The 15,377-nt window shown below is 51.6% G+C and overlaps 1 protein-coding gene across 1 annotated transcript in view; it reads right to left on the bottom strand.

Annotated features, from left to right (window-relative positions):
• The window catches only part of LOC116958416 (LIM domain kinase 1-like), a 77,550-nt gene that overhangs the window by 57,756 nt on the left and 4,417 nt on the right, over window positions 1-15,377 (bottom strand). Inside the window, 1 exon segment of the mRNA XM_076056758.1 lies at window positions 439-574. Coding sequence (XP_075912873.1) covers window positions 439-574 — 136 coding nt within the window.

The raw sequence follows: 15,377 nt of genomic DNA, 5'->3' as shown, positions 1-15,377 counted from the left end.
CCCTCATTCCCCTCACCCCCAACCCCCTCTTCTCCCCCCCCCACCACCTTACCTCCTCTCCCCACCCTCCCCTCACTCCCTTCCCCTCTCCCTCCCCCTCCCTCTGTCCCTCTCCCTCCCTCCCCCTCCCTCCCTCCCTCTCTCCCTCCATCTCCCCCTCTCCCTCCCCCTCTCCCTCCCCCTCTCCCTCCCTCCCCCCCCCTCTCCCCCTCTCCCTCCCCCCCCTCCCCCTCTCTCTCCCTCTCCCTCCCTCCCTCTCCCTCTCCCTCCCCCCCCTCCCTCCCTCTCTCCCTCTCCCTCCCCCTCTCTCTCTCTCCCTCTCCCTCCCTCTCCCTCCCCCTCTCCCTCCCCCTCTCCCTCCCTCCCTCCCTCTCCCTCCCCCTCCCTCCCTCTCTCCCTCCCGTCACTCCGTGCGCTCCGCCCCTCCCCCCGGCTCACCATGACAGGCCCCGTCATGACGAGGCTGCAGGCCTTGCAGGGTTCGCCGTACTTCTCCCAGAAGTCCCTCTGGCAGTAGAGGAGTCCATCCCTCTCGTAGTACCAGGCAGCCAGTCCCCTCTCGCACGCACAGCACCTGTAGTGACACACACACAGTGACACACAGTGATACAGTCAGTGACACACACAGTGATACACACACACACACAGTGACACACACACACACAGTGACACACACACACAGTGACACAGTGACACACACAGTGACACACACAGTGACACACACACAGTGACACACACACACACACAGTGACACACACACAGTGACACACAGTGATACAGTCAGTGATACAGTCAGTGACACACACACACAGTGACACACACACACAGTGACACACACACAGTGATACACACACACAGTGACACAGTGACACACACAGTGACACACACAGTGACACACACACAGTGACACACACAGTGACACACACACACAGTGACACACACACACAGTGACACACACAGTGACACACACACACACACAGTGACACACACACAGTGACACACACACACACAGTGACACACACACAGTGACACACACAGTGACACACACACACAGTGACACACACACACAGTGACACAAACAGTGACACACACACAGTGACACACACACACACAGTGACACACACACAGAGTGACACACACACACAGTGACACACACACAGTGACACACACACACAGTGACACACACAGTGACACACACAGTGACCCACAGTCAGTGACACACACACAGTGATACAGTCAGTGATACAGTCAGTGACACACAACAACAACCGCCATTCGCCACTAAGTGGCGGTGACGTCACCACGACGCTTGTGCCAGGCTATGTGCACCCTGAGGCCACGTGAAGTGTCGAACGCCCGCTGGCAGGAGGTCATGGGGCAGACCCAGGTGCCACGGGTCGACTGACTGAGATGACTGGCTGATGCACCACCTGTGCCCCCTACTGTGCCAAGCTGCTGTGCTTTAGCCACCCGGCGCTCCGCTCGTTGTTCTGAGCATCACTCCTCCACCCTCCGTTGTTGTTGGAGGGCGACTGCCTCCAACTGCCCAGTAGCAGCGTCCTTCACGAGCCTCCTCCACAGAGGCCGATCTTGACACCGCTGGTACCAGTCATCGGCAAGTCCACTCAGCTCCACGTCTTCCTGTACCACATCACTCCATCTCTTCTCTAGCCCGTGCCGCGCCCGCTTAGCCCCCTCAATCCGGCCAAACAAAAGCTGTTTCGGCATGCGGTGGCTGGGCATGCGGGCTACATGACCCAGCCATCGCAGCCTTGCCTGCCGGAGGAGCTCACCGATGGGACCCTGCCCAGATCTTTCAAGGATTTGTGAGCTCCTCACACAATCCAGTCTGGTTAAACCCAGGATGGATCGTAGGCAGGCCAGCCTAAATGTTTCAAACCGGCGATGATGTTCCATTAGGGGGGTCCACGTTTCGCAAGCGTAGAGAAGGGAGGGAATGACCGTGGCCGAGAAGACCTGAAGCTTTGTGCGGAGCGACAGACCAGGTGGCTTCCACAGAGCGTTACGCAACCGATGAAAAGATATTGCCGCTCGACTGATTCGGAGTGAGACCTCTGCTGTTAAACTGGAGCCAGTCATAAGCACACTGCCCAGGTATGGGAAACTCTCCACTCTCTCCACAACTGCCCCACCACCGATTGGGAGTTGTGGGGGTGGAGTGTCCGATGGTACAAAATACCCAGGCAGGTGCTTAGTTTTGGTGGGGCTGATGGTAAGGCCCCACCTCTTAGTGGCACGCTCCAGTCTCAGCAGCAGCGTCTCCAACTCCTCCTCTGAATGAGCAGCTATTACCAAATCATCAGCATACATAACGTGGTTGAGCAATAGGGAGCCATCCCTTGACCGCACCCGGGCATCGATTAGCCTCCCATTATATCTGTACCATATGGAGATTCCGCCGGTACAGCTATTGAAGGCTTCACGAACAACGTGGTCAAAATAGATGTTAAATAATGTGGGAGCCAGAGGACATCCCTGTCGCACCCCAAGGTGTACAGGGAATGGCTCTGACTCCTGGCCACGTAGTTTTACCCGGGCCCGCTCACCATCATGAAGGTCCTTAATGATCGTGAGCAGAGGGTCAGGTACTCCAAAAGCACGAAGAACAATCCAGAGCCCAGGCCTACTGATGGTATCATAGGCCTTGACCAGGTCAATAAAGCAGAGATGTAGGTCTTGTTGGAATTCCCTACACCTCTGCTGTAGCAGATGGACAGAAAATATGGCATCTGTGCAGGACCCCCCTTTCCTGAAACCGCATTGGGGCTCCGCAAGCCTCTCCTCAGCGTGCCTGGTAAGGCGATGTTGAATAATCCTTGCCAGGACCTTTCCCGGCACACTGAGGAGTGAGATGCCCCTGTAGTTGTTACAGTCTGTGCGGTCCCCCTTCTTAAAAAGGGGGACCACCAGGGCATCCTTCCAATCCTGCGGAACCCGTCCAGTGGTCCAGACTGTTGTTATGATGTCATATAGGGCAGTCTGTGCACAAATGCCGCCCTCCCTCAGCATTTCGCTTGGGAGATCATCTCTGCCCGCTGCCTTTCCTGGTCTCAGACTCCGGATCGCCTTCAGTACTTCCTCAACAGATGGCACCTCAGCCAGCCACTCACAGGGGGTGACTTCTTCCAATATTTGAGACACCGCAGCCTCAGCAGGGTCATCCTCACTTTGTGCCACGATGTTTTCCTGGCTGAGGGATTTTCCCTCCCCCAGGACCTCACAGAAATGCTCAGCAAAATCTGCAAACCTGTTCCTGGGGGTCGGAGATTGGGTCACCGTTTTTTCCCCTAATGATGGTAATAGGTGTGGCACTGCAGATTACTTTTTTGATGGAGTTAAATAGAGATAATGTGATCACGGGCCACTGAGGCAGACTCCATCTCCTCAGCAACCCGCGACCACCACCCATCCTTGCAGCGCCTCACGGCTCTCCGAACCTCCGAGCGAAGGCTGCGGTAAGCCTCCTCATTCTCTGACGTGGGATTCTGTAGCCGATGACAGTGGGCCTGTCGCTTTTTCTCAACCATCCTGAACACCTCCTCTGTCAGCCAGGGTCTCTGGGGAGGTCTGGACCGCGTACCCAAAGCAGCCATTGCAGCTGCATGAGTCACAGTCCTAAACCTCGCCCATTTACCCTCGACATCAGGAGGAGTCGGGGACGATGCCAATCCCAGCCGCAAGCGATGATGAAATTCTCGCTTGCAACTTTCATCAGATAACTGAGACCAGGCCACTTTAGGTTGGAATGGGGTCCTGGGTGTACACCCACCACCGGAGTGGAAAAATGGCAGGTGCATCTTACAGATGACTAGTTGATGGTCAGAAGGCAGATCAGCTCCACGGTAGGTCCTGGTGTCAAGGACATGGGCTCGCATCCGCTGGTCTGTCACTATGTAGTCCAGCAGATGTTCTTGCTTGGACCCGGCATGCATCCATGATGTCGTGTGGATGCGCCGATGCCGGAACAGCGTGTTGGTAATTACAAGCCCATGGGCTGCACAAAAATCTAGCAGCCTCCTACCGTTGTTATTGAGCTGATCTGGCCCATGCCCTCCAATCACTCCAGACCACGTGCCAGTATCATGACCAACTCGGGCATTGAAGTCACCCAACATGATGACTCTATCCCGAGGGGCCACTTTAGCCAGCACCTGTGACAGGAGGTCATAGAAGGCATCTGACTCATCGGCTTTGCCTGCATCCCTCCACGGATGTTCATCTTTGGTGGGGGCATAAGTAACCACGACCACCACTCCTCGCCTCCGGTTGATGGGAAGGTGAGCCCAAAGTAGCCTGGGGCTTACAGCTTCCCACACCTCACCGCCACGCTCCCACGCCCCCTTCATTCTTTTGTTCAAAAGAAGAGCCACACCCTGTTGTTTGGCAGTCTCCTGCCCCGAGTAGAGGACTGTCCACCCCTCATGGTGGCAGGAGCCAGAGCCGGTCCACCGGACCTCCTGAATGCCACATAGATCCAGGCAGTACCGGTCCAGCTCCCGACAAAGGAGTGGCAGCCTCTCCTCCGCAGTGAGTGTTCGAACATTCCACGTGGCCACCCGTAGTGGTTTTTGGTTGTTTCTGGAGGAGCCCCGAGAGCAGATATTGAATCTCCTGGCTCCGCCAATTGGGGTTTGGCCAGGAGACGTCATAGACGCCTGGCCCCCCGGGGCCTCCGGCACAAGCTTATTAGTTATATGACACACACACACACAGAGGGGGTGGGTGGACACCACCACCACCAGCACCACCACCAGCACCACCAGCACCACCAAAGCAGCACCACCAGCACCACCAGCACCACCAGCACCACCACCAGCACCACCACCAGCACCACCACCAGCACCACCACCAGCACCATCACAAGCACCACCAGCACCACCACCAGCACCACCAGCACCACCACCACCAGCACCACCAGCACCACCAGCACCACCACCAGCACCACCACCACCAGCACCACCACCAGCACCACCAACGCACCACCAGCACTACCACCACCAGCACCACCACAGCACCACCACAGCACCACCACAGCACCACCGATGCCCCCTTCCCCCCCGACGACCCCCTTAACGCCCCCCCCCCCCCCCCAGGCCCCCCTACCGCCCCCCTGCAGTGGGCGCCGCGCTGCTGATGAGCCTGGGGCCTGGGGCAGGCGAAACCGGTCGGGGGAGATCCACACGGAGGGGGGGGGGGGTGTGGAGAGTGTGGTGTGTGTAGTGTGTGTGTGTAGTGTGTAGTGTGTGTAGTGTGTGTGTGTGGTGTGTAGTGTGTGTGTGTAGTGTGTGTAGTGTGTGTGTGGTGTGTGTAGTGTGTGTGTGTAGTGTGTGTAGTGTGTGTGTGTGGTGTGTAGTGTGTGTGTGTAGTGTGTGTAGTGTGTGTAGTGTGTGTGTGTGGTGTGTGTGTGGTGTGTGTGGTGTGTGTGTAGTGTGTGTAGTGTGTGATGTGTGTGTGTGTAGTGTGTGTGTGTGGTGTGTGTAGTGTGTGTGTGTGTAGTGTGTGTGTGTAGTGTGTGTAGTGTGTGTGTGTGGTGTGTGTGTGTAGTGTGTGTGTGTAGTGTGTGTGTGCAGTGTGTGTGTGTGTGGTGTGTGTGTGTAGTGTGTGTAGTGTGTGTGTAGTGTGTGTGTAGTGTGTGTGTGTATGGTGTGTGGAGAGTGTGTGGAGCGTGTGTGTGAGTGGTGTGTGTAGTGTGTGTGTGTAGTGTGTGTGTGTAGTGTGTGAGTGGTGTGTGTAGTGTGTGTGTGTAGTGTGTGTGTGTAGTGTGTGTGTAGTGTGTGTGTGTAGTGTGTGTGAGTGGTGTGTGTAGTGTGTGTGTGTGTGTGTAGTGTGTGTAGTGTGTGTGTGTGTGTGGTGTGTAGTGTGTGTAGTGTGTGTGTGTAGTGTGTGTGTAGTGTGTGTGTAGTGTGTGTGTGTAGTGTGTGTGTGTAGTGTGTGTGAGTGGTGTGTGTAGTGTGTGTGTGTAGTGTGTGTAGTGTGTGTAGTGTGTGTGTGTAGTATGTGTGTGTAGTGTGTGTGTGAAGTGTGTGTAGTATGGGGTGTAGTGTGTGTGTGAAGTGTGTGTAGTATGGTGTGTAGTGTGTGTGTGTGGTGTGTGTAGTATGGGGTGTTGTGTGTGTGTGGTGTGTGTGTGGTGTGTGTGTGGGGGGTGTGTAGTATGGGGTGTAGTGTGTGGTGTGTGGTGTGTGTGTGTGGTGTGTGTGTGTGTGGTGTGTGTGTAGGGTGTGTGTGTAGGGTGTGTGTTTCGGGTGAGTGTGTAGGGTGTGTGTGTCGGGTGAGTGTGTAGCGTGTGTGTGTGGTGTGTACTGTGTGTGGTGTGTAGTGTGTGTAGTGTGTGTGTGGTGTGTGTGTAGGGTGTGTGTGTAGTGTGTGTAGTATGGGGTGTAGTGTGTGTGTGTGGTGTGTGTAGTATGGGTGTAGTGTGTGTGTGGTGTGTGTAGTATGGGGTGTAGTGTGTGGTGTGTGTAGTGTGTGTGTGGTGTGTGTGTGTGTGGTGTGTGTGTAGGGTGTGTGTGTAGTGTGTCTGTGTAGTGTGTGTGTGTAGTGTGGGGTGTGTGTGTAGTATTGAGTGTAGTGTGTGTAGTGTGGTCTGTGTGTGTAGTGTGTGTAGTGTGTGTGTAGTGTGTGTGTAGTGTGGTGTGTGTGGTGTGGGTAGTGTGTGTAGTGTGTGTAGTGTGTGTGTAGTGTGGTGTGTGTGGTGTGGGTAGTGTGTGTAGTGTGTGTAGTGTGTGTGTAGTGTGTGTGTAGTGTGGTGTGTGTGGTGTGGGTAGTGTGTGTAGTGTGTGTAGTGTGTGTGTGGTGTGTGTGTGGTGTGTGTGTGGTGTGTGTGGGGTGTGTGTGGTGTGTAGTGTCTGGGGTGTGGGTAGTGTATGTAGTGTAGTGTGTGTGGTGTGTGTGTGGTGTGTGTAGTATGGAGTGTAGTGTGGGTAGTGTGTGCGTGTGGTTTGTGTGTGGTGTGTGTAGTATGTGTGTGTGTCGTGTGTGTAGTGTGTGTAGTATGGGGTGTAGTGTGTGTGTGTGGTGTGTGTAGTATGGTGTGTAGTGTGTGTGTGGTGTGTGTGGTGTGTGTGTGTGTGTAGTATGGGGTGTAGTGTGTGGTGTGTGTAGTGTGTGTGGTGTCTGTAGTGTGTGTGTAGTGTGTGTGTGTGGTGTGTGTGTAGGGTGTGTGTAGTGTGTGTGTGTAGTGTGTGTGGTGTGTGTAGTGTGTGGTGTGTGTGTAGGGTGTGTGTGTGTAGTGTGTCTGTGTAGTGTGATGTGTGTGTAGTATGGGGTGTAGTGTGTGTAGTGTGGTCTGTGTGGTGTGTGTGTGTAGTGTGTGTGGTGTGGTAAGTGTGTGTAGTGTGTAGTGTAGTGTGTAGTGTGTGTGCAGTGTGTGTGTGGTGTGTGTGAGGTGTGTGTGGTGTGTAGTGTCTGGGGTGTGGATAGTATATGTAGTGTAATGTGTAGTGTGTGTGCAGTGTGTGTGTGGTGTGTGTGGGGTGTGTAGTGTCTGGGGTGTGGGTAGTGTGTGTAGTGTAGTGTGTAGTGTGTGGTGTGTGTGTGGTGTGTGTAGTGTGTGTAGTATGGGGTGTAGTGTGTGTGTAGTGTGTGGTGTGTGTGTGGTGTGTGTGGGGTGTGTGTGGTGTGTGTGGGGTGTGTGTGGAGTGTGTGTGGTGTGTAGTGTCTGGGGTGTGGGTAGTGTGTGTAGTGTAGTGTGTGTGCAGTGTGTGTGTGTGGTGTGTGTAGTGTGTGTGTGGTGTGTGTGGGATGTGTGCGGTGTGTAGTGTGTGTGTGGTGTGTGTGTGGTGTGTGTGTGGTGTGTGTGGGGTGTGTGTGGTGTGTAGTGTCTGGGGTGTTGGTAGTGTGTGTAGTGTAGTGTGTAGTGTGTGTGCAGTGTGTGTGTGGTGTGTATAGTGTGTGTAGTATGGGGTGTAGTGTGTGTGTAGTGTGTGTGTGGTGTGTGTGTGTGGTGTGTGTGTGGTGTGTGTGTGGTGTGTGGGGTGTGTGTGGTGTGTGTGGGGTGTGTGTGGTGTGTAGTTTCTGGGGTGTGGGTAGTGTGTGTAGTGTAGTGTGTAGTGTGTGTGCAGTGTGTGTGTGGTGTGTGTAGTGTGTGTGTGGTGTGTGTGGGATGTGTGCGGTGTGTAGTGTGTGTGTAGTGTGTGTGTGGTGTGTGTGTGGTGTGTGTGGGGTGTGTGTGGTGTGTAGTGTCTGGGGTGTGGGTAGTGTGTGTAGTGTGTAGTGTGTGTGCAGTGTGTGCGGTGTGTATAGTGTGTGTAGTATGGGGTGTAGTGTGTGTGTAGTGTGTGTGTGGTGTGTGTGTGGTGTGTGTAGTGTGTGTAGTATGGGGTGTAGTGTGTGTGTAGTGTGTGTGTAGTATGGGGTGTTGTGTGTGTGTAGTGTGTGTGGTGTGTAGTGTGTGTAGTATGGGGTGTAGTGTGTGTGTAGTGTGTGTGTGTGGTTTTATATTTTTATTATTTTATTGTTTCCCTTCTACGTGGTGGCGACTTTACCCAAAGAACCAAGAATATTAATTTTATTGTTTCACAATTATTTTATTTTATTGTTTTATATTTTTATTATTTCATTGTTTCCCTTCTAGGTGGTGGTGACTTTACCCAAACAACCAAGAATAATAATTGTATTGTTTTACAATAATTTTATTGTTTTACAATTATTTTATAGTTTTATATTTTCATTATTTTATTGTTTCATATTTTAATTATTTCATTGTTTCACTTCTACGTGATAGTGACTTTACCCAAAAAAAACAAGAATAATTTTATTATTTTACAATATTTTATTGTTTTATATTTTTATTATTTTATTGTTTCCCTTCTACGTGGTGGTGACTTTACCCAAAGAACCAAGAATAATTTTATTGTTTTACAATAATTTTATTGTTTTATATTTTTATTATTTTATTGTTTCCCTTCTACATGGTGACTTTACCCAAAGAACCAAGAATAATAAATTTATTGTTTTACAATAATTGTATTGTTTTATATTTTTATTATTTTGTTTCCCTTCTACGCGGTGGTGACTTTACCCAAAGAACCAAGAATAATACTTTTATTGTTTTACAATAATTTTATTGCTTTATATATTTATTATTTTATTTTAATTTTATTGTTTCATATTTTTATTATTTCATTGTTTCCCTTCTACGTGGTGGTGACTTTACCCAAACAACCAAGAATAATAATTGTATTGTTTTACAATAATTTTATTGTTTTATATTTTTATTATTTTATTGTTTCCCTTCTACATGGTGGTGACTTTACCCAAAAAACCAAGAATAATAATTTTATTGTTTTACAATAATTATATTGTTTTATATTTTTATTATTTTATTGTTTCCCTTCTACATGGTGGTGACTTTACCCAAAGAACCAAGAATAATAATTTCATTGTTTTACAATAATTTTATTGTTTTACATTTTTATTATTTTATTGTTTCCCTTCTACGTGGTGGTGACTTTACCCAAAGCACCAAGAATAATAATTTCATTGTTTTACAATAATTGTATTGTTTTATATTTTTATTATTTCATTGTTTCCCTATCTACGTGGTGGTGACTTTACCCAAAGAACCAAGAAGAACAATTTTATTGTTTTACAATAATTTATTGTTTTATATTTTTATTATTTTATTGTTTCCCTTCTACGTGGTGGTGACTTCACCCAAAGAACCAAGAATAATAATTTCATTGTTTTACAATAATTTATTGTTTTATAGTTTTATTATTTTATTGTTTCCCTTCTACGTGGTGGTGACTTCACCCAAAGAACCAAGAATAATAATTTCATTGTTTTACAATAATTTTATTGTTTTACATTTTTATTATTTTATTGTTTCCCTTCTACGTGGTGGTGACTTTACCCAAAGCACCAAGAATAATAATTTCATTGTTTTACAATAATTGTATTGTTTTATATTTTTATTATTTCATTGTTTCCCTATCTACGTGGTGGTGACTTTACCCAAAGAACCAAGAAGAACAATTTTATTGTTTTACAATAATTTATTGTTTTATATTTTTATTATTTTATTGTTTCCCTTGTACGTGGTGGTGACTTCACCCAAAGCACCAAGAATAATAATTTCATTGTTTTACAATAATGTTATTGTTTTATATTTTTATTATTTAATTTTTGTTTTGTTTTATATTTTTATTATTTCACTGTTTCCCCTATCTACGTGGTGGTGACTTCACCCAAAGAACCCAGAACGGAGAGCCCACTAAAATACTCCTTGGTTCTTACGCTCAGGTCACGTAGTAGGTAGAAGTACAAGGGAAACTGGACAAAGCACGGCGTTTCGATGGCATCGCGAGCGGTCCTCATCAGCTGCGACGACCACGGCATGAGAATGCCGAGGTCGCCGGGAGGGCTGACGCGGCCGGAGATTATATAGCTGAGAGAGAGGGGGGGCGGGGAGAGAGAATCCACTTAAAGACCCCCTCATTCCCTATGCGTTCGGACATTGTCAGTAGACCCCCCTCCATACGCAAGCGAACGCGTTGGGGTTAACAACCCCCGCCCCCCCATGCCACCACTTGCATGCGTACGTACGTACTCAATGGAGTTTCTGTTTTGCACAGCCACGCGCAGACACTTTAAGATTTTTTTTTTACTTGTTCCTGTTTTTGTTTTTGTGTTTGTTGCGGTTGCAAATCGATTCGAGAGCCGAATGGCTCACAGGGGCTCCATACCAAAGTAAATTAACTGAAACTCAATGGATGGGCCCGAATTGCTGCTCACTCAGAGGAGTTGGAGGCGCTGCTGCTGATGCTGAACCTGAAGCGTGCCACTAAGAGGTGGGGCCTTACCATCGGCCCCACCAAAACTAAGCACCTGCCTGGGTATTTTGTACCATCGGACACTCCACCCCCACAACTCCCAATCGGTGATGGGGCAGTTGTGGAGAGAGTGGAGAGTTTCCCATACCTGAGCAGTGTGCTCATGACCGGCTCCGGTTTAACAGCAGAGGTCTCACTCCGAATCAGTCGAGCGGCAATATCTTTTCATCGGTTGAATAACGCTGTGTGGAAGCTACCTGGTCTGTCGCTCCACACTAAGCTTCAGGTCTTCTCGGCCACGGTCATTCCCTCCCTTCTCTACGCTTGAGAAACGTGGACCCCCCTAATGGAACATCTTCGCCGGTTAGAAATATTTAGGCTGGCCTGCCTATGATCCATCCTGGGTTTAACCAGGCTGGATTGTGTGAAGAGCTCACAAATCCTTGAGAGATCTGGGCAAGGTCCCATCGGTGAGCTCCTCCGGCAGGCAAGGCTGCGTTGGCTGGGTCATGTAGCCCGCATGCCCAGCCACCGCATGCCGAAACAGCTTTTGTTCGGCCAGATCGAGGGGGCTAAACGGGCGTGGCACGGGCTAGAGAAGAGATGGAGTGATGTGGTACAGGAGGACGTGGAGCTGAATGGACTTGCCAATGACTGGTACCAGCGGTGTCAAGATCGGCCTCTGTGGAGGAGGCTCGTGAAGGACGCTGCTACTGGGCAGTTGGAGGCAGTCGCCCTCCAACAACAACGGAGGGCGGAGGAGCGACGCTCACAACAACGAGCGGAGCGCCGGGTGGCTAAAGCACAGCAGGTTGGCACAGTAGGGGGCACTGACCCACACACACACTGACCTACACACTAACACACAACAACAACCGCCAGTCGCCACTAAGTGGCGGTGACGTCACCACGACGCTTGTGCCAGGCCATGTGCACCTTGAGGCCACGTAAAGTGTCGAACGCCCGCTGGCAGGAGGTCACGGGGCAGACCCAGCAGGTGCCACGGGTCGACTGACTGAGATGACTGAGTGGCTGATGCACCACCTGTTCCCCCTACTCTGCCAACCTGCTGTGCTTTAGCCACCCGGCGCTCCGCTCGTTGTTGTGAGCTTCGCTCCTCCGCCCTCCGTTGTTGTTGGAGGGCGACTGCCTCCAACTGCCCAGTAGCATCCTCCACGAGCCTCCTCCACAGAGGCCGATCTTGACACCGCTGGTACCGGTCATCGGCAAGTCCACTCAGCTCCACGTCCTCCTGTATCACATCACTCCATCTCTTCTCTAGCCCGTGCCACTCACCCACTCACTCACCCATCACTCCATCACTTCTCTAGCCCGTGTCACCCACCCACTCACTCATCCATCACTCCATCTCTTCTCTAGCCCGTGCCACCCACCCACTCACCCATCACTCCATCTCTTCTCTAGCCCGTGCCACTCACCCATTAATCCATCTCTTCTCTAGCCCGTGCCACTCACCCACTCACTCACCCATCACTCCATCTCTTCTCTAGCCCGTGCCACTCACCCATTCACTCACCTATCACTCCATCTCTTCTCTAGCCCGTGCCACCCACCCACTCACTCACCCATCACTCCCATCTCTTCTCTAGCCCGTGCCACCCACCCACTCACTCACGCATCACTCCATCTCTTCTCTAGCCCATGCCAATCCCTCACCCATCACTCCATCTCTTCTCTAGCCCATGCCACCCACTCACTCACTCACCCATTACTCCATCTCTTCTCTAGCCCGTGCCACCCACTCACTCACCCATCACTCCATCTCTTCTCTAGCCCGTGCCACTCACCCATCACTCACCCATCACTCCATCTCTTCTCTAGCCCGTTCCACTCACCCACTCACTCACCCATCACTCCATCTCTTCTCTAGCCCGTGCCACTCACTACCTCACCCATCACTCCATCTCTTCTCTAGCCCGTGCCACCCACCCACTCACTCACCCATCAATCCATCTCTTCTCTAGCCCGTGCCACTCACTCACCAATCACTCCATCTCTTCTCTAGCCCGTGCCACTCACCCACTCACTCACCCATCACTCCATCTCTTCTCTAGCCCGTTCCACTCACTCACTCACTCACCCATCACTCCATCTCTTCTCTAGCCCGTGCCACTCACTCACTCACCCATCACTCCATCTCTTCTCTAGCCCGTGTCACTCATCCACTCACTCACCCATCACTCCATCTATTCTCTAGCCCGTGCCACTCACTACCTCACCCATCACTCCATCTCTTCTCTAGCCCATGCCACTCCCTCACCTATCACTCGATCTCTTCTCTAGCCCATGCCACTCACTCCCTCACCCATCACTCCATCTCTTCTCTAGCCCGTGTCACCCACTCACTCACCCATCACTCCATCTCTTCTCTAGCCCGTGCCACCCACTCACTCACCCATCACTCCATCTCTTCTCTAGCCCGTGCCACCCACCCACTCACTCACCCATCACTCCATCTCTTCTCTAGCCCGTGTCACCAACTCACCCACTCACTCACCCATCACTCCATCTCTTCTCTAGCCCGTGCCACTAACCCACTCACTCACCCATCACTCCATCTCTTCTCTAGCCCGTGCCACTCACTCACTCACTCACCCATCACTCCATCTCTTCTCTAGCCCGTGCCACTAACCCACTCACTCACCCATCACTCCATCTCTTCTCTAGCCCGTGCCACCCACTCACTCACCCATCACTCCATCTCTTCTCTAGCCCGTGCCACTCACCCACTCACTCACCCATCACTCCATCTCTTCTCTAGCCCATGCCACTCACTCCCTCACCCATCACTCCATCTCTTCTCTAGCCCGTGTCACTCACCCACTCACTCACCCACCCATCACTCCATCTCTTCTCTAGCCCGTGCCAACCACCCACTCACCCATCACTCCATCTCTTCTCTAGCCCATGCCACCCCCTCACCCATCACTCCATCTCTTCTCTAGCCCGTGCCACCCACTCACTCATCACTCCATCTCTTCTCTAGCCCGTGCCACTCACCCACTCACTCACCCATCACTCCATCTCTTCTCTAGCCCGTGCCACTCACCCACCACTCCATCTCTTCTCTAGCCCGTGCCACTCACCCATCACTCCATCTCTTCTCTAGCCCGTGCCACTCACCCATCACTCCATCTCTTCTCTAGCCCGTGCCACTCACTCACCCATCACTCCATCTCTTCTATAGCCCGAGCCACTCACCCACTCACCCATCACTCCATCTCTTCTCTAGCCCGTGCCACCCACTCACTCACCCATCACTCCATCTCTTCTCTAGCCCGTTCCACTCACTCACTCACTCACCCATCACTCCATCTCTTCTCTAGCCCGTGCCACTCACTCACTCACCCATCACTCCATCTCTTCTCTAGCCCGTGCCACTCACCCACTCACTCACCCATCACTCCATCTCTTCTCTAGCCCGTTCCACTCACTCAATCACTCACCCATCACTCCATCTCTTCTCTAGCCCATTCCACTCACTCACTCACTCACCCATCACTCCATCTCTTCTCTAGCCCGTGTCACTCATCCACTCACTCACCCATCACTCCATCTCTTCTCTAGCCCGTGCCACTCACTACCTCACCCATCACTCCATCTCTTCTCTAGCCCGTGCCACTCACTACCTCACCAATCACTCCATCTCTTCTCTAGCCCGTGCCACTCACTACCTCACCCATCACTCCATCTCTTCTCTAGCCCGTGCCACCCACTCACTCACCCATCACTCCATCTCTTCTCTAGCCCGTGCCACCCACTCACTCACCCATCACTACATCTCTTCTCTAGCCCGTGCCAACTACTCACTCACCCATCACTCCATCTCTTCTCTAGCCCGTGCCACTCACTCACCCATCACTCCATCTCTTCTCTAGCCCGTGCCACTCACTCACCCATCACTCCATCTCTTCTCTAGCCCATGCCACTCCCTCACCCACCATTCCATCTCTTCTCTAGCCCGTGCCACTCACTCACTCACTCACCCATCACTCCATCTTTTCTCTAGCCCATGCCACTCCCTCACCCATCACTCCATCTCTTCTCTAGCCCATGCCACTCACTCACTCACCCATCACTCCATCACTTCTCTAGCCCGTGCCACTCACCCATCACTCACCCATCACTCCATCTCTTCTCTAGCCCATGCCACTCCCTCACCCATGACTCCATCTCTTCTCTAGCCCGTGCCATTCACTCACCTATCACTCCATCTCTTCTCTAGCCCGTGCCAACTACTCACTCACCCATCACTCCATCTCTTCTCTAGCCCGTGCCACCCACCCACTCAATCACCAATCACTCCATCTCTTCTCTAGCCCGTGCCACTCACTCACTCACTCACCCATCACTCCATCTCTTCTCTAGCCCGTGCCACTCACCCATTCACTCACCCATCACTCCATCTCTTCTCTAGCCCGTGCCACTCACCCACTCACTCACCCATCACTCCATCTCTTCTCTAGCCCTTGCCACCCACCCACTCACTCACCCATTACTCAATCTCTTCTCTAGCCCGTGCCACTCACCCACGCACTAACCCATCACTCCATCTCTTCT

The sequence above is a fragment of the Petromyzon marinus genome, chromosome 77 (genome assembly GCF_048934315.1).
Source record: "Petromyzon marinus isolate PM22_M1 ecotype Great Lakes invasive population chromosome 77, UKy_Petmar_22M1.pri1.0, whole genome shotgun sequence".
Taxonomy (NCBI): domain Eukaryota; kingdom Metazoa; phylum Chordata; class Hyperoartia; order Petromyzontiformes; family Petromyzontidae; genus Petromyzon; species Petromyzon marinus.
This window is presented reverse-complemented; position numbering and strand designations above follow the sequence as displayed.